The following is a 20,533-nucleotide window of genomic DNA, read 5'->3' as shown; positions in this document are numbered from 1 at the left end:
GGCGCACATGGAAATGAACAGGGGGGGGGGGGCAAAGCAAAAATTGAACGGGGCTGGTGAACATGGGCAGTGGGCATGGCATGGCAAAGGTGAGCAGGCAAACACAGCCCGCAGAAGAAGACCGCTGCAGGCAAACACAGCCGGCAGATGAACTGGCCGGCACAGGCCTTGCAGAAAAACAGCCAGCAGATGAACTGGCCGGCACAGGCCTTGCAGCAACACAACAGCTGCCGATGAAGTGGGCCGGCACAGGCCTTGAAGAAAAACAGCCAGCCGGCAGATGAAGTTGGCCGGCACAGGCCTTGCAGCAACACAGCCAGCAGATGAAGTTGGCCAGCCTTTGCCGTTCAGTGGAGGTTGGTGGAGGGAGTGCGGTGGTGCTGGCCACTTGGAAGGCGGGCTCGGACCAACCTACCTGTCTCCCTCCCAACCTATCGCCTTTGCCTGTCACTGTACATACCCACTCCCTTAATTTGTCAAACCCCAATTTAGCCCCAACTTAATTTTTTTCTGTTGTTTTTTTTTTTACTTCCCCACTATAAATCGTCCCCTAACCCCCTTTATGGTCCTTGTTCGGCTTCCCTATCCTGTCACCTAGCCTACTCCCAACCCCTACGTTCCCTTCCCGGAGGGGAACAAGGGAGAGCTAACGTCCTGTGTCGAGGCCCAACGAAGCCTCAGAATGGCCTCCCCAGAGTTCGGCGATCTTAACACCAAGTGGGTCCAGCGGCCCATAACGACAGCGAGGGGATGGATGGTGCGGAGGGGTACACTTCCTAATCTACCCTAACCATTTAACTGTTAAACTACCCCGGGGCTTTCAACAAGCGCCTCTCGCTTAAACTAAACTATTGGTTCTAACAACCCAGATTCCCGTCGCCTGTGTTGGTGTCCTCACAATTTCGGGCCTCGCCCCCCAATTTTCTCTCCGTGCCCTCACACGGTCTCATGGCTGGGACACGTGGCTCCCTTTGGCAGGCACGACCCTCTGCCGAATCTCCCGCTATGGCACCCCCGGGCACTACACTGCCTCCGAGCCTACCAGCTCCCTAACACCGGGGAGTGCCCCCCATGGCACCTCCCCTGAAACGCACACGTGGCAGGCCGGCCTCCCGGGCCCCTTTCTGAGGGTCACCCGTGCCCACAACACTGCCCACGCGGCTAATGGCGCCCCGGGCCCCCGCACCAAGCAGGCGCACCCGTGCCCACTACTCTATCCCGGCCCCCCATGGGCCCATGGCCTACCGCGGCCGACTAGCCTGGTGCCCGGGGTACCCACTCAGCGATACTCACCTTTCGCAGCCACGCTCCCAAGCCCGTCAACAGGGCTCCTGCACCCCTCCAAACGGGTTTCGAGCCTACACACCCACCAACAACAAAACGACCTCCATTTTTCAATTTGACTAACCCCCTAACTCACTTTATACTGACCCCGGGGTCCCTTGGGTGGGAGTCACTCCTCCCCCCAATCACTCATCGCACCATGCATTCCCCATTCACTCCACACACACACAGACCCGCTGGCTTCACTCACTCATCAAGTACTCACCTCACAACTCACCAACTCTTCAACACACACACCGCTGAACTCTGCCATCCTCCTAACTACATCCCCTAACTAACTCGTGCTCCCACGTCGTCCCTTAAACTATAGCACGTTCCTTTTAACACTACGTAGCTAAGCTACGTCCCCTCTACACATTCACAAGTCTGTCCATGTCCTCAAATAATCCCATTAATTATTTTATTTCCCAACCTAAAGCTCACTAAATCCCTCTAACTAATCCATTCCACGGACTCCATGAGGACTTACCCCTGCCCCATGAAGTCGGTCTAACTAAGCTAACCCTTCCCCCTAACTAGTTTCCATCCTGTGCCCCGGGGTTAAGGGGGTCTTCCACCCCTTGCCCAGGAATCCTGTGCACCCGAAAGTGAGGCTTGTTTTTTTTAATTTTTTTTTTCCATGCGCAGCACCTGCGCGGCAACTCAGAGCTCGCGCACTTTACACCTGCCCGTGACGTCATGCAGCTGCACGTGTTCCTCGTCCCTCCTTGGACGGTACCATCCGGCAGAGATACCCCTCCTGCCGGATTCCAACCCCACGTGCAGCCATGGCGTCACCGTGCGCATAAAAAAAAAAACACAAGCCCCACGTCTCGAGGGGTTCCCCACGCGAACACATGTGCTTTGCCCGTTGGAGCTTAACACACACGATCGCGTGGAGAACCCGTCCGGTCCAAATCCGTTTACCTGCCTAAACTTTGTCCGTCCGCGGGATCGGCAAATCCACCGCGTGCGTTTCCGGACCGGGACTTCACTCTCGCAAGCGAGCACGTGGCGGTCTCGTGCGTTGCACAGCACGAACCGCGTGCTCACTGCTGGGTGAACCCGGCACGGTCCCCGAAATAGCTACAGCCGCTACTCGGCTTTCTTTCATCACATGTCTCCGTCGTCGCCATTCGACCCACGCACACCTGCGTGTTACGACGCACACAGTCCACTCCATCACATTCACACCGGGAGACGCGGCTGCGTGCTCCCGCATGCCAACCGACATCTCCCTCACATACCGCTCTCTCACACACACGGTCTCCCTTGCACTCGGCCGTTCACTCACGCATGCCTCACTACTCACACAAACCATACTACTCACACACGCGGGGGTACTCAACCACTGTGCCTCATCCACACACCGTGCCTCACTCATACACGCGGGGGCACTCAACCGCGGTGCCTCATCCACACACGCGGGGGAACTCAACCGCGGTGTCTCATCCACACACCGTGCCTCACTCACACACGCGGGGGCACTCACCCGCGGTGCCTCACTCATACAGGCCGTTTCACTCACACACACGGCCTCACTCACACACGGTGCCTCACCCACGCACGGCGTGCTGGGAAGCACGTACTCTGGCTCCATCGCCACCACACCACTCACACACGGGGTCGCTTCCACACACGGGGACGCACTCACACCTTGCACCACACACACAGGGACAACCACACTGGGGATTCGTGTCCCCACAAGGGTCTCCGGGGCCTCTATACCCCCCAAGCTCTCCGTGCACCCGTTCGCAGCACTCGTCCCCTCAACCTCGCAAAGCACGACCGAACTCACCTGGTCGTGACTCGCCTCAAGGGGGCATACTCCCTCCCCTCGTTCCTGGAGGAGGCCATCCAGGTGCTCGCACTGGGTCCCTACACGCTCCGCGAGCTCAACCTCACTATCCTCCACTACCTCCGTGTGTGTGTGTGCGTCACTTACCCCGTCTTCATTGTGTTGTCTCTCCTCTATTTTTTCTGTCGTCTCCTCGTGTCTATTGGTCTCTGCTTCTTTCTGGCGTCTTTCTCTTATCTTTATGTAGGTCAACTTTGCTTTCTCTTTAAGTCGCTCCCGTCCTTCCCTGTTTTTCACTCCTTGCTCTTTCACGATCTCCGCGTACTTCATCCTTGCTCTCCGTATTAATTGTTCTTTTCTCTCCCTCGCAATTACTTTCACCTCGTCTCTTGTCTCCCGAATTACTTTTTCCTTACCCGCCTCCACTGCGGGCCTGTCAGCCGTTGCACCCCCTTCCAGCTCGTTTGCTCCCACACGTGGAGTCGCCATTCCCAGCTCCCTGGTCACGGCCTTCATGCCCGCCTGCAGGCATCGGCCCATGTTCTGCGTCTCACCCCGGAGCTTTTTCATTTCTTCCTTCATGTTTGCTTCCATTCCGTTAATTTGTTTGTTCATTTTGTTTTTCATTCCATTTGTGTTTGTATCCATCTTTTCGTTCATTCCTTTCATTTCGTTTGTCATTGCCGCCAGCATGGCGCATAGCTGGGCCATGTCGGATGCACTCAGCTGAGCCGTTTCGGCAAGGGTTGGGGAAGGGTTTTGGTGGAGAGGGGGGGGGAAGGTGTCGTACACCGCGGCCGCTGCCGCACCTATTTCGGGCTCTGGGTTCAGTTGGGCGAGTCCGTGTTCCTGCACAATCAACATTTCCTGCACGGGGATTCCATCCTGAGCCATGGATTCTACACATTCTACATCCATTTGTAATACCCCCGGCTCCCGCTCGCCTTGAGACGCCATCTTGCTTCTCTTAAAGGGTTCATTTAGCTCGCTCGTAATTTGGAGGGAATCGGGGGTCGCTTCTCTCACCCCTGGACCGATTCCCGTGAATTTAGCTGGAGACAGGAGAGCCCGTTTTCCTGTTCTCCGATACCAGTGCCGCGAGGAGGGTGATGGATTTGTATCCCACTCCTGACACCAGTGTTACGGATTCGCGCCCGCCGGCGTGCTGACGGCCACGTAACTCGAATCGCGGCACGTCGCCCACCGGACGGACAATCCAGTCGTGACCCTCTCGGACTAACGCCGGGAACCAGTCACGGGTGGACCTTTCGGTCTCACCGCGATCGAGCCAATCAGCCCCCGCGTGGGATAGGGTTGCTCGCCAAATTCGACCTACCTAAGTACCCACACGGAGGGTAGACCGGGCGATCGCACCTTGCCGCAGGTCGACTTCGGACACGGGCCACTTAAGCGACCCGTTCCGTACTATCGGGATAACCGAGCGGTGTTATTCGTCGACCTCGACGGTTCGATTATCGGGCGTATTCAGCCCACTACCAACCCTTTACGTGAAGCAAGATGAGGATTCAATGAAAGAAATGACGAAGCGAAGCGGGAAACAGTTCAACACAAAGCACATTTATTCGCGACGAACGGAAAGCACACATATTCAATTCCACCAAAAGCACATAGAAAAGAAAAACACAATGCAATTTACACAAAAAGCAAATGTAAAAGCGAAGACACAATGCAGAGCTAATACCGACTACCGAGCACACGGCAACACTTATACAATTCTACTTCACAGACGGCGCCGACAACACATACCCAAAACCAAGGAAAAGAATACCCTCAAGGATGAGGCGGGCCTGAGGCCGAGACCGGGTCGGGCCTACCCGTCTGGTGATGAGACGCGGAGCGGCGATGGTGCCTCAACTCCGCGGGCCTCGCGGGCAGTGTCTGGTAGGGGGTGGGAAAGGGGCCCCCTTGGTCGCACTATCTCAGCGCGGGGGGAAACAGGAGGGGGTTGCTGATCCTCGGGGTATAGAGGATTCCTACTCTGCCTCGAGTCCCGCGACGAGCGTCTCCACCTCGGCCAGGTCGCGCTGTCGGCCTCCCTGGGGTGCAGCTCCCTGCACGACGCGAGCACCCCCTCATCTGCCCTCGCCGCTTCTCCACAGCTCCGTCCCCTCCGCTCCGACTCCAACGCACACGACGACGACCAGCTCCTTCTTGCCAACTCCACCGCCCGCGAAGTCTTAACTCTCTGTTTTGACTTGACTGACGAACGCGGTCGCTTATATCAGCCCCGTGGCTTCGCTCTCTCATCTTTGACCCCCTCCCTTCGACCTTTCACCTCGCTCCCCATTGGCCCGAGAAAAAGTGGGCGTGAATGCTTTTTGATCCATAAATTTGCATATATCGATCGCCCTCCAACGCCCTGGGGGCGGGGCCAAATCGCCCCTCGCTCACCGATTGGACGGAACAAAAGTGGGCGTGTGTCGTTTTTGATCCATTTTTGAAGTGGAAAATCCGTGGTTTTGTACACGCTGTTCGGCGCGCGCCCTGCACGAGTCCAACACCGGTACCCACAAGTGGCGCAAGAACGGTGGCGATGCGACGGTTGCGAGGTGTGACGTGAAGCGGCGCCGCGGTGGGTGGTTGATGTGGTGGTTGTAACAATGGCGGTTGGTCCAAATTAAAGATAGTAAAAGAAAAACGGCTATCCTGAAGAGTCGCAGCACGCATAAATGACATGTATTCCCACTAGACAACGGGTTTGGGCCTAACTACACATGTACTTACCGAGATATCTCACCTAAGGGACCTGAATGGTGGTTTGCGAATTTGGTAACCACAACAATATATATATATATATATATATATATATATATATATATATATATATATATATATATATATATATATATATATATATATATATATATATATATATATATATATATATATATATATATATATACACACATATATACAGTCATCCCCCGCGAAATGGCGGTTCACCTATCGCGTCCCCGGTTCATCGCGGGTTTTCCCTTGGAACCTAACTAATTTTTTCTGCGGATTCCCCCAGTATATCGTGGCAATAATATATAAAATATAAATTATTTAAGCAATAAATTTTACTCAGTCACACAACGCACGAGACAAAGTTTCGCTTGTGAACTTCGAATATTTGCTACGTTTTTTTCTCCAAGCCCAAAATATTGTTACGTTTGAGGGGGGGTATGCATTCAAAGGGTAATTAGGATGTTTAATTAGGTATGCCATGCTGTTCGAGTTTACCAGGATCTCGATGTAATAAGTAGCAATTCAGTGGTGATAAGTTGTCAAGTAAATGTTCATTTCTTCAAGGGGGGGAATGATAATTGTCACGTAATTAGATAGGGACACGGGATAGGGTAAGTGTGTCTGCGTAAACCCCTTTTTGGTATTCTCTGGAGACTGGCCATGACGTCACAGGACAGTGCAGCGGATGGCTCCGCCCCGTGATCACGATTGGCAGAAGGCGACGGCGGTGGGCCAATAAACGGCTCGATTGGAAGTGATGAGGACAGGAGGATAAAAAGGTTCTGTTTGGGGTCGAAAAGGAAGAGGAAGAAGATTACAACCAAAAGATCGTGTTTTTTTTGGTGTGGAGGCTGTTGCGCGGGGAGCATCCTTGTTGTTGTGCTGATTCGATCGTGTTCTTGATCGTGTCTTGGAGCCTTGCTGAGCCTCGTGCCTCACCTTGGTTGGCTGTGGGGTTCTGCTGACTCGGAGTACGGGGTCGAACGGCGGGCGGACCTGCCTCCCTCTCCTGCTCACAACTTGGCGCCAGAACTGGTTCCCTGGCGGCTGTGACCGGACTTGTGCCAAGACCAGGAGGTCGACAGCACCACGGTTTCTCCTGCCCCCCTGACGAGAGCAAGGCCAGCTCGTCTGACGCCGATCCAGGGACAGTTGCGTCCACACCACGGTCCAGCCTGACCACCAGAAATAGCTACGTTTTGTGTGTGTGTGTGTGTGCTTGGCGCCTTAGAGGGATTGAGATCTGTATATTCATTGGAATTGTCTGTGTTTTTCCCCACGCCCGATCCCACACCATCCCGTCGAATCGCCCCGGATCCCTCTTCTTGCCGAGTCTTGTTATTTCTGGTTAGTAATAAAAACGAATAAACATCATCAACTCAGTGAAAAGTGACTCGTTCCACCTTCCTCGTCCCGTTTGCGGTAGAGCGATTAGAACCGCCATGTTTGGGTTATAAATAAATAAACCGCCTGCATCGTTTCGGCTCATTCTACGTTGGCGGGACTGTTCAAGTCCCGTGGACGTCACATTGGTGTCAGGGTGTTGGATGTTCGAACCCCTCTAAATTATATTTGGTATCGGGAGAACATACCAAGATTAAAATCTCGCCACGAATTGGAATATAAAATTATTACAGAAAAGCGCGCGAGCGCGGGAAAATTTTGGCGGGATTTTTCAAATTTAAATTAATTGGCCGCAAACGGGACTTCTGCATCATGGCGGATGTGCAGATGTTTGAGGAGGAAGGCCACGTGTCTGGCAGCGAGTCGGGGGAAGAAGGGAGAGACGGGGGTAGGGTTGGAACCTCCCCCATTCCGAGCGTGGACCGTGCTTCATTGCCCGTAACGGGGCCGGCAGCGCCGGAAACCGGGGCGATGTCGATCCAGACAATGTTGGAACGTTTGATAGGGGACATGACGGTACAAATGGCAAATCAATTCGTGGCACAGAGGGCAGAAATGATGGTACAAATGGCAAATCAATTCGTGACACAGAGGGCAGACATGATGGCACAAATGGAAAATCAATTTGTGACACAGAGGGCAGAAATGACAGATCAATTGGGGGTAATGGGGGTACAGTTGGGTGCACGGATTGATTTAATGAGGGATGAATTTGGGGAAAAGATGGAGAAAATGAAAACTGAGATGCAGGAGTGTGTGGATGTTAAATTGGGGGAAATACAAAGTAAATTCGAGGATAGATTGGAGGAAACAAAGATAGAAATTACATTGGAGGGGGAAAATATACGGAAAAAATTGGTAGATAAAATTGATGCAATGAACATTCGGGTTGATAAAGTGGATGAAAGCCTGGAACGTCATCGTGCCTGTGTGGATGCTCGTATGCAGCTGCAAGTTGAAGAGTGGGGAGAGCTGAGGAAGCAAGGGATGAATTTGGCGGAGGAGGTAAAAGGATTGGAGGCTCGTTTGGACGAACAAGATAAAATTATGAGCCAAGATGAAGTCTTGGATAAAGACCTGGTAGAGCCGTCTTTTGTAAGTAGAGGGTCCGGGTTGGTTGAGGAGCAGCTACAAACTCGCGACGGAGCCTTGGAGGAGGTTGTGCGGGCCCAGAAGATCCTGCGGGAAGAGGTGAATCGGTCCATTCAACGTTTGGAACAGGAGGAAAAATTGACCCATGAGACCCTCACCACAAAACATCTTTGGCCACAGTGGGCTCCGAAATTGGATACGCAGCCACAAGGGTGTTTGATCCCTGGGCTGGATTTGGACAAGGGAGAAACTGAGAAGCGGGCCACCGTAAAAGTGATCCCCCTGGTAAATTTTGACGGGTCAGGGAGCGTTGAAGCTTTTCTGACGCAATTTGAGTGCATTTCCCGACTAAAAGGGTGGAATGAGCAGGAACGTACAGGGAATTTGGTGGCAACGTTGTGGGGACCAGCCGCAGACGTGTTAAACGTGATCGCGGAGGGGATGTTGACCAGCTCCCACATTTGCGAGGCGTTGAGCCGTCGGTTTGGGTTCGCGGCAAACTGTGATCTGGTGCGGGCTCAGCTCCAGCACCGCAGATTAAAGCCGGGTGAGACAGTGCAGGAGCTGGCACAGGACATTTACCAATCAGTCAGGATCGCGTATCGGGACCTCACAGTGGAGGTGTGGGACAGACTGGCACTAGAGAAATTTTTAGCTGCTCTTCCGGACCCTGAGGTCCGAGCGCTAGTGGAGTTACAGGATCCACCCACCATTCACCGAGCGGCTGAGTGCGCAGCCAGGCTGGCCTCGTGGAGGCGGCCGGGTCGGGTGCCCGAGAGGCCATCGGTGACGGTCCGACAGGCAGAGATCCAGGATCAAGGAGAGGGGCTGGGAGAAATTGGCATTATCCAAATGTTTCAGGAAATTTGCCAGAAACTGTCGAGTTTGATAAAGGGTAATCCGGTAGTTAGTGCGCCAAAGCGGCGGGGTCCAGCCCAGCCAATAGAGCAATTCGATTATGGCCGAGGGGGTCCGGAACCGGAAGAGACATTTCACCGATACTCACGGGGGCCTTTTATGGGGAGTTGTTTTCGGTGCGGGCGAAGAGGACACATGCAACGATATTGCCGGTACCCGGCGATGGAGAGACCCTCCAATAGACTTTCAAGCCCGGAGAGGATGAATCCTCCTGCTGAACCGCCAGGTCTATCCGAGATGCCCTTTCATAGGTCGGGTCCGGAGATCACTGTCGGGGGTCCGGGAGACTAGATCGGGCTGAGCATATACGGCCATGCTCGGCTGCTGAGATTGTGGCGAAGTGCCCTCCTTTGGTGGAAAAAAATGAATTGTGGGAAAATTGGCATGGGTTTGTAAGTTCTGCTGGGTTTTAGAGTGACAATCGGGACAGTGGGTAATTGGTAACAAAGCGGGCACAAGTGGCTGTCCAATGGCTGGTGCGTGGATCGGGTGAGAAGTGCTGTGTGAGTTGTTTTAAGTTAAGAAGTGAAATGTATGGTGCACACATTGATTTTTTATTGGACATGGTGTGGTAACAGGGAAGGTCATGGTCGGTGAAGTGTTAGAAATGCAGGTGTCACATGTAAAGCCGATGGGGTGGGGGAGTCATGTGGGTTTTGTGGGTGGGGATGATGTGCTTGTCCACAGGGATTGCTAAAGCTCACGGTGAGCGTGAATTGCGACCCCCTTCAAGGAGATTCACCACCTGGTGGCTAATGGTGACAGTGTCTGGAGGCAACTGGGAGAGGGTCTGGTTGGGCGACCAAGGCGGGTAGGACCTTGGCGACCCAGGAAGGCCAGAGGAGCCAGTGAGACCCCTTCCAGAGTGTTGTACGGGATTAGAGCTGATGGCTACCAGGGGGGAGGGAATCAAAGGGAGCGGGGCGGAGAAACGTCTGGGTTGGACTAAAGCTTACCTGTGGGCATGGTTGCACCTGAGATGCCCCCATCATCTTGTGGTAACCCACCCCACGGCCATGATGGGATTCAGCCTGCATGATTAAAATGAGGACCATGACCTAGAAATGTGATGATGACCATGGTGTGAGTGTTGTGAAGATGTATGAGTCCCACTCGATCCCGCACAACTTGACATGTGCAGCAAGGGCATGATGTCCGCATAATTTTGGGGCAAGCAAATTTGAAAATTGGCTCCCCAGGTAACGCTGGGTCTATTAGCATCCACTGGGGGAGGCGGTCAAGTGTAAATATCCTGTGAATAGTGTCGTTAAGGCTTAGAGTAGGAATGTAAAGTATAAGTGTTGTGTTTTTGTGGAACCTTTTGTTTCCCCTCCCCAGATCACTGGAAGAGTGCTGGGCAAGAGCGATGATCCAGAAGATGGAGTGCAACTTCGCTCAGTGCTCTCATGTGATAAAATAAAATAAAAAAAACAAAAAAACGAATGATTGTTTAGGCGAGGATAAGGCCATAAGGGGGTAGTACATTAAGCAGGATAGGTAAGTTAGCTGCGACTCGCTGCCCATTTCCCCTCCTACTTTATTTCGTTAGGTTAATTAGGTGTGAGTCAGTAAGTGTTAAGGCTGGTACGGTAGCGCCTGTGATATACCTTGCAGGAGCTGCGGTACCAGAGGAGGGGGCAGTTACGTTTGAGGGGGGGGGGTATGCATTCAAAGGGTAATTAGGATGTTTAATTAGGTATGCCATGCTGTTCGAGTTTACCAGGATCTCGATGTAATAAGTAGCAATTCAGTGGTGATAAGTTGTCTAGTAAATGTTCATTTCTTCAAGGGGGGAAATGATAATTGTCACGTAATTAGATAGGGACACGGGATAGGGTAAGTGTGTCTGCGTAAACCCCTTTTTGGTATTCTCTGGAGACTGGCCGTGACGTCACAGGACAGTGCAGCGGATGGCTCCGCCTCGTAATCACGATTGGCAGAAGGCGACGGCGGTGGGCCAATAAACGGCTCGATTGGAAGTGATGAGGACAGGAGGATAAAAAGGTTCTGTTTGGGGTCGAAAAGGAAGAGGAAGAAGATTACAACCAAAAGCTCGTGTTTTTTTGGTGTGGAGGCTGTTGCGCGGGGAGCATCCTTGTTGTTGTGCTGATTCGATCGTTTTCTTGATCGTGTCTTGGAGCCTTGCTGAGCCTCGTGCCTCACCTTGGTTGGCTGTGGGGTTCTGCTGACTCGGAGTACGGGGTCGAACGGCGGGCGGACCTGCCTCCCTCTCCTGCTCACAACTTGGCGCCAGAACTGGTTCCCTGGCGGCTGTGAGCGGACTTGGGGCAAGACCAGGAGGTCGACAGCACCACGGTTTCTCCTGCCCCCCTGACGAGAGCAAGGCCAGCTCGTCCGACGCCGATCCAGGGACAGTTGCGTCCACACCACGGTCCAGCCTGACCACCAGAAATAGCTACGTTTTGTGTGTGTGTGTGTGTGTGTGTGTGTGTGTGTGTGTGTGTGTGTGTGTGTGTGTGTGTGTGTGTGTGTGTGTGTGTGCTTGGCGCCTTAGAGGGATTGAGATCTGTATATTCATTGGAATTGTCTGTGTTTTTCCCCACACCCGATCCCACACCATCCTGTCGAATCGCCCCGGATCCCTCTTCTTGCCGAGTCTTGTTATTTCTGGTTAGTAATAAAAACGAATAAACATCATCAACTCAGTGAAAAGTGACTCGTGCCACCTTCCTCGTCCCGTTTGCGGTAGAGCGATTAGAACCGCCATGTTTGGGTTATAAATAAATAAACCGCCGCCATCGTTTCGGCTCATTCTACGTTGGCGGGACTGTTCAAGTCCCGTGGACGTCACAATATATATATATATATATATATATATATATATATATATATATATATATATATATATATATATATATATATATATATATATATATATATATATCTATCTTCATATCCCTGTGTGTCGTAAGAGGCGACCAGGGTTGCGTCAGGAAGGGCATCCGGCGTAAAAACCTATGCCAAACCATTATGCGGACAACAAAACGACGGTTGGTCCGCTGTGGCGAATCCTAACGGGAGCAAGCCGAAAGAGGAAGAAGAAGATATATATATATATATATATATATATATATATATATATATATATATATATATATATATGTATATATGTGTGTATGCATCATGCGCCACTTAACGACGTTCCGGGCAACGACGGATCGCATATACGACGGATCTGCCAGCTCTGAAAAAAAAAAAATTTAACTGAAAAATTCCTATCGCTGAGTGATATACTCGTATAAAAATAACACTTAAAATTATGTACACTGTACAGTACATAATACTTCATAATGATAATTAATAAACGACAGTGTGGCCCTGTTACAATGCGATATTTGAGGTCCATAAAATGTCATCGCGAAAAAAACAGGATCGTGCGAAATCGGGATTCAAGTAAATCGCCTTTCAAACTGAACCAATGTTTGCACGTTTACCTTCGAGCAAGTAAATTACCTTTGATTTGAAGAATTCCGCGAATAAATCGTTGTTCTAAGTCTACATTAAAACACAAATTTCTTTTTGGTGAAGCTTTTTATGTTGTTAAAACAATCGCACTGTTCCAAAAATATGTCACAATTGACAGGAGCTCATTTCTTCATTTGTAAATTATAACATCGATGCAATGATTACGTATTTAAAAAATCCAAACACTAATTATTCACCTTTCTATAATCGATGCGAGAGGAGATTGTTCGCTGCTGCTAACAACACCGATGGCCGTCATAACATGTGTACAGCACTAAGGTATATCTAATGTATTTTCCGTCTCTCTTGGATGCGTGTTACAATTGCCGATAGTATTCAGTACAGTAACATGCTGTACAGGTTTGTATCCGAGGAGCAATAGGCTACACCATATAGCCAAGGTGTCTAGGTTTGTGTAAGTTCGATGTCCGAAAAAAAAAAAATGATGGTCGCACAACGACGACACCGTTTTACGACGCGTCTCTCAGAACGTAACCCCGTCGTTAAGTGGCGCATGACTGTGTATATATATGTATGTATGTATATGTATATGTATATGTATATGTATATGTATATGTATATGTATATGTATATATATATATGTATATGTATATGTATATATATATATATATTGTTACGGCTGTGGAAATTTGCATTACACCAAAATGGGCCCGAAGGTGAGATATCTCTAAGTACATGTGTAGTTAGCCCAAACCCGTTGTATAGAGGGAATTTATGTGATTCATCTGGTCTGCGACGCTTTGAGTTAACCATTTTTTCTGTTCTTTCTTTATTTTGAACCAACCACGTCTCAACCGCCATCACACAACCACGCCACCGCCACCATCTACGCTCCCACATCATCGCATCACCGCTATTCCCAAACGGCACCATAACCATCAAACCACCACCGAAAACCCTCCACCACCTTCACCTCTCTCCTTCTACGGCCATTCCCGCACCACCTGTGAACACTGAACGTAGGGCTGTCTCGGGCCCTCTCGGCGTTTGGTGCCAAGCGCACCGAGCCGCGAGCGCAAATGGCGGCCTTTCCGAGGGGAAAATTAGGATCAAAAACGCTACACGCCCACTTCTCCTCTGTCCAATTAGCGAGCGCGGGGCGGCTTGGCCCCGCCTCCAAGCGTGTGTATGCGAAGTCCGTATATGCAAATTTTCGGATCAGGAGAGGTTCACGCCGATTTTTGCCCGACCAATGGCTGACCGGGGGGCGGCGTGGCCCCGCCTCCAATCGCGTTCTGATCCTAAAATTTGCATATTGGCTGCTCCTGCCCGCCTATAAAAAGGAGAGCGCAAGGCGAATAGAGGGCAGAGTCGAGTCGGTCGGGTGAGGAGAGTGCGGAACTGAGAAGAGTTGCAGGAAGAGTTGAGTTCTGGAGTTGCCTGAAGAGGGTCGTCGAGATGTGGCTGTTGGGGACGCGTTGCATTGCGTTTGTGAAGTTGAGGCGAGTGTGCGCGGTGGAACGGCAGGCAAGGGAGCTCGGGTCTGAGGCGAAAAGGACGGCGGTCGGCAACGAGGTTACGGTGTGGGGATCGTTTGTCTCGTCGCGGGACCCAAGCCAGCCAGCCACTCCCCTTCCCCAGGACATCAACAATCTCCCTTTCCCCCGCGCTGAGATGGTGCAAAAGGGGGCCCCGTTCCCACCCCTCCCCCACACGTGGTGCCAACGAAACCCGCCAAGGAGCACGGAGTCGGGACACAGCCGCGCGGCCACATTTGCGGCTCGAACGCCAACGCGTCACGAGGACGCGGGTAGGACCCCCCCCGGTCTCGCGGACCTGGCCGCTCCTCGAGGTCCCGTGCACATTTGGCCTTCAGGCCTGTCTGCTTCCTTGTCGATGAGGGTGGCGTCTTTACTTTGCTTTTGTGTAAATGTGTGTTGGCGCCGTCTGTGAAGTAAAATTGAATAAGTGCTGCCGTGTGTGCGCGTAGTCGGTATTAACTCTGCGTCGTTGTTGCTTTTATTGTTTTGGTTGCTTTATGTGCATTTTGACTGTATATACGTGCTTTCCGTGTGCCGGGAAATAAATGTGCATTGTGTGAACTGTTTTCCCGTTTCGCTTCGTCTTTTATCTAATTGAATCTCCATCCTGCTTCACGTAAAGGGTTCGTAGTGGGTGCAAAACATCCCGGTAAATAATCTGAACCGTCGAGGTCGACGATAACACCGCTCGGTTATCCCGATAGTACGGAACGGGCCGCCCAAGCGGCTAGTGTCCGGAGTCGACCTGTGGCAAGGTACGATCGCCCGGTCGACCATTCGCGCAGGTACTTAGGAAGATCAAATTTGGCGAGCAACCCTATCCTGCAAGGGTGGGCAATTGGCACGGTCGTGGTGGGGTTAAACCCCCACCCGTAACTAGCTCCCGGCATTGTTCCGAGAGGGTCACGACAGAATTGTCCGTCCGGTGGGCGACGTGCCGCGATTCGAGCTACGCGGCTGTTCGCACGTCGGCGGGCACGAATTCGCATATATATATATATATATATATATATATATATATATATATATATATATATATATATATATATATATATATATATATATATATATATATATATATATATATATATATATATATATAGTTAAGAATTCCCCAGTTCGGACGGCCACACACGACCGCTTATGCACAACCGCAGTCGCGCGTCCGCCGAAAACCAGAATTCGGTCGTAGCTTCCGGACAACTCCTTTCCGATGATGTTATTATCCAATAATTTTGACTGTATATACCCCCCCCAGACCAGCGGCAAAGATTAAATTGTCTGTCGACAGTGTACAGGGTTAATCGCCGAATCGCGATATACCTAATTATCCGCGCAGACAGAAGTACCGAGAATTTATACCTCGACGGAACTCGTACGGAAATGAGCCGCTTAGCGCGCTCCTTCCGTGTGCGATGCCGAGCGGTTTTAATCACCAAGTTCCGTCGGAACAAATGACCACTTTTATTGGCTTTAATAGCCTGCTAATTTCCCGAATGCGTCGTGGAAGTCAATGGGAGGAAATGGACACAACGAGCAGTTTTACATTCAAACAATGGGGCATTTATTAAACAAGCAAGCAATCAATGGGGGAAGGGGGCATGACACGAGCAAAGCCTACAGCCGATGTCTATTCACTTATGTACAGGCATGCACTTAAATCATTTCTACTTAAGAAGACAAGGTGCCACATAACAGACTTTCATACAAAACCTAGAAATTAAAAGAAACAGGCCCGTGAGCCTTGATTCGAACTCGGAGCCTGGATGACCGAAGGCTCGCAAGAGGCCGGGCAGGTTACCTGGCCGTCCCTTGTGACGGCTCGAAGGTCTTCGGGTCGGTGACCCCTGGTGTCTCTGCTTGGCCCTCGTGTCGCAACGCGCCAGTCGCTTGAGCGGCCGGGCAGCTTGAGCAGCTGGGCGAGCGGCTTTAGTGGCTGCTTGGTTCCCCTCGGTGGTCCGGCTCTCGTCGCGCCCTTTTGTCGGGCCCAGCCGGCGACACTTTCGGAGGAGTGAACGGGCCCTTGGCTCTTTTTAGAGTTGATGCTCTTTAATGACCCGTCCACTACCTCAGCGACGCTGCTCGAGCGCCGGCAGGGTCGTTTTCCAGGACCACCAAGCTCCGCCGCTGCCACTCCTTGCCTGGACTCCGACGACTCGCTGGACTCCATCGCAGCTGGCACTGTGGCTTCTCCTCCCGACTGGCACCGATTTCCGAAGCCGCAACTTGCACTGGTTCAAGACGCTCCCCGATTCTCCATGACTGGCTTCTCTCCACCGCTCCCCTACTGACTTCTGCTCCTCCGGGCGAGCTCCGCCCTTTATCGGTGGGGGCGAGCTGCCCCTTGAACTCTCATCCGAGGCTGGGCTCCGCCCACTCTTCACCTCCGACCTCTCACCCCTCGAAAGCCTCGCTGGAAACCCCATGTCCGTGGTCCCTAGTTGGTTTCGGGGAAGCCGTCCTGTGATCCATATATGCAAATTGGCTCGTGTTGTTTGTTCAGGAGATGATGGTTGGGGTTGTTTGTTCGCGTTTGTAGGAGATGATGGTTGGCATGGAGATGGCGTTGTTCGTCGAGGGGATGGCGGTGTTGCGATGTTTTAAAATAAAAGATAGAAAAGAATAATGACTACCTCAAACATTCACAGCCCGGCACACGAACAATTCCCTTTACACATCGGTGGGGGGATCCTAACCAGAAACACATACTTATCGAAATGACTGATCTTCGGGGAACCTGAATGATGTTCTGTGAATTTCCACAACCGCAACAATATGCATGCACATATATATGTATGTATATATATATATATATATATATATATATATATATATATATATATATATATATATATATATATATATATATATATACATATACATATACATATACATACATACACATACATACATACATACTGGCTAGAGTGGTGGGCTTGGGATCCGAGGGTCCTGAGTTCAAATCCCACTCGGCTGTTGAATTAATACCAGTTGGGGTTGACTCTGCCTATCATCCTGCTGAGGTCAGCAAAATGAGTGCCAGCTTGCTGGTATCCTGTGTCGGAGTGGCGACCCGTCCAGGGTTGTGCCCAATACCCAAGGAGACTGCTTAGGCAGCACCAACGCTCTGCACAGAGTGTGGTCCCCATGGATTGATGGATTATATGTATATGTATATATATATATATATATATATATATATATATATATATATATATATATATATATATATATATATATATATATATACATGTAGGTGTAGTGAAAATGCATATGAATGAGTATAAAGCAAGCTGGTTTGAGGGATTCCATCAACCCCAGAACAACAGAGGTCTTATGATAAAAGAGCGCAAAAAGAAAGCAAAGACAAGTCCTGCGGAACCGACCAAATCTGGTCTGATACTTATATGGGCTGTAACACTCAAACTCGTGTGATGTTGATGTGAAGGTTATAATGAGCACCAGTAACTAACACCAGTTCCGACCTCAATGTTTGAGGAAAAACTCCCAGAGATTTACAGATTGCGAAATCAAAGTCAACATTGAAGAAAAAAAACTTCAACTGGAACAGTCAGCCTGTGCAACTGGGCAACCTGATGCCATTGCCATAGATGGATGTACCATCCTTTGGGTTGTTCATTGTCCAAGCAAGAGCAGCGTTGAAAGACAGAGTTACGAATTTTGTACTATATGTCACTGGAAAACTGAAAGACAGCATCAGGGTGCACATACAATCTTAGACTGCAGATTGTGAGCACAATATCAAAAAATGGAACTAGATGCTCTCATAAAATGTAGGTTTCGAAAGAGCACCAGCTGTCTTTAAACTCTCCGCTTCCACCTTAACTGGTTGTGCTGTCACGAAAAATAATACTCAATTGATCGATACGATATGGAATGAAATTATGTCCACAGTGGAACAGTCAAACAGGCCGAACAGTCTCATGCTTATTACTGGGAGAACATTCATGCCTGATAGGTATGCAATGGCTTCTTATCCTGAGACATGGCTTGAAGACCATGCATGGGGAAGCAGATGTCATCATTGCTTACCAAGTGGTATCATTGGAAAGTTTTGGATGTGACTGAATCAAAGTTATCAGTGATGACACAGGTGCCTTTGTGTTAGTGCATTACTATACAGAGAAAAAGCTCACTACAACACAGCTGATGGAGGCCACGAGTTTAGGACAGCACTAGTTAACATTGGTGCCCCGGTTACCAAACATAGATATATTGCTTCACAACTGCTCTCAGCTCTTGCAATAACTGGGTGTGATACGGTTGCATGTTACTCTGGTATAGGTAAAACTAAGGTTGTGAAGATTCTTGAAGCAGGAAATGAATTGAACAATCAGTCCGCTGATATGGAAGATGTCATTCATGAATCAACAGCATTCGTTGAAGCTCGATATGGACAAAACTGTGAGGCTGGTGAAACAATGTCGGATATAGGCTACAAAGTGTGGGTTTCAAAGACAGGATGAAAAGGTGCATGTTTATGACCAAAACATAAAGGCTTACCACCCACCATGGGGGCATTGAATGAAAACACAAAGAGTGCTCATTTTCAGGCATGTGTCTGTTGGACTGCTTTGGATCAGGAACCTCCAAACTTTGATCCAGTGATATTCGGGTGGGACAAGGACGAACTTGCTAAATCCCTCCACACAATCCGTCCACCACAGGATGTTCAGGTTGTACCACTGGAAGTACTCAAAATGATCCAGTGGACTTGCAGTGGTAATCCCTAAAATATGGATGTGCAGCTGCTCAAAGTGCTTGTTCTGTGTTTTACAAATGCAAAGGATCTGACAATTGCTGAAACCAAAGGAAAAAGGACAATATGGCAGACGATGATGATGATGATGATGATTATGATGATGATGATGATCAAAAGTCGAGCGATTAAACGCATTTGATTAAAATACTCAATATTCATGCATGCTTGCTCTGTGTTTACGTACGTCTTATAGTATTTACGGGTGAGTGGTGGACATCTTGGATTTCTCAAATTCCTTAAGAGTGAGAGTGGCACCAACTGGATTATCAATCTCGACCCCTCAAATATGAAAATCCACTGAAAACAATTATGCACTTTAAAATTACAGGTTCCTACCTCTTTCTACCAGACTAGTGTGAACTCACCTGAAGAGTGTTTGCAGATAGGAAGAAATCCCAACAAAAGTCTTGTTCGGCCCTAAAACCGATCCTTTTGGCATCTTCCCAACCCTAGAAAGAGTAGTAGTAGATATTGAGAAAGGGATTGAGGGAAACAAGTCGATTAATTTGGGAGCAAAAAAAAGAGTAAGTGAATTGCTTTATCCAAATAAGGTCATGTGACAACCTTATTTTATGACCTTAACATAGAATGCACAAAACTTGGAGAAATATTCTGAAGGCGGGAGGTTTTTTTAATAATACTTGCTTGTGTACAGATTGTGTGTTTGTGAACATATTTGCTTATGGATGAGCTGAATAACAAATGGCAGCAGCACAGGGCAAAGACATCATATGTGAGTGGATAGGTGGCACAAAGGAAGGGGATGGAAGGGGTGTTGGGGGTGGGGAGGGGGGGTGGAGTTCATGGGGAAAGTAGGAGAGGGGGACAGGGTGATTTAGCAAGAGTACAAGGTAGCATTGGCAGATGTGTTAGAAATCATGAGGTGTCGATTTCCAAATACACTTAATTATATGAAGAACATAAATTTTGAAGTAAAGTTTTTGGAAGAAAATAAATCCCAGTAATCACATAATGTTCAAAATGGCTGCTATCTATTCAACACACCATGTAGTGTATTTATAGCAATATATTTGCCTATTTTCCTCAACGGTTTCTGAGGTTAATGGAATAGCTGTCACAGACAAATCACACACTAACATGGAGACAGAGACAGCAGACCAAATTCAGGACTTGACATCTGATCATATAAATACAGGCCATTGAACCTGGGGAAGCTACTTCCCGGAACACATTGGGTGGCATTCTTGGAGTGGTTGCACTTTTATCGCCGCAGTCAGTGGGGCACTTTGAGGGGAAAAAAATCTCCCTCCGGATGAGGGATTCCAACTTACGGGGTTTATCTGTGCTCTATCCTCCAAACACTGAGCATCAAGTGAGAAAGCAGGATGTACCATAAAAGTCTTTTGTCCGAATCCGTCCACAAATTTTTGAGACATCGTGATGTATATCGGTTTAGCCCTATCTCTCAATGGTGAAGAATCACTAAACAAATTATCAGATTCGGATCCGGTTTCA

The 20,533-nt window shown here is 49.6% G+C and overlaps 1 protein-coding gene across 4 annotated transcripts in view; it reads right to left on the bottom strand.

The window, feature by feature from the left end:
* DHX36 (DEAH-box helicase 36) overlaps positions 1-20,533 on the bottom strand; it is a 119,996-nt gene that overhangs the window by 14,150 nt on the left and 85,313 nt on the right. For 3 of the 4 annotated variants that reach the window (XM_085898035.1, XM_085898036.1, XM_085898037.1), the window contains one exon: positions 19,423-19,506. In XM_085898035.1, coding sequence (XP_085754161.1) covers positions 19,423-19,506 — 84 coding nt within the window. Of the gene's footprint in view, positions 1-18,819; positions 19,025-19,422; positions 19,507-20,533 lie in introns of those variants that run through there. The other variant, XM_085898038.1, reaches the window with a different exon arrangement.

The sequence above is a fragment of the Eptatretus burgeri genome, chromosome 10 (genome assembly GCF_056783735.1).
Source record: "Eptatretus burgeri isolate ZD-2024b chromosome 10, Ebu_testis_v1, whole genome shotgun sequence".
Taxonomy (NCBI): domain Eukaryota; kingdom Metazoa; phylum Chordata; class Myxini; order Myxiniformes; family Myxinidae; genus Eptatretus; species Eptatretus burgeri.
The sequence above is the reverse complement of the archived record's forward strand: the minus strand, read 5'-3'. Positions and strand labels throughout refer to the sequence as shown.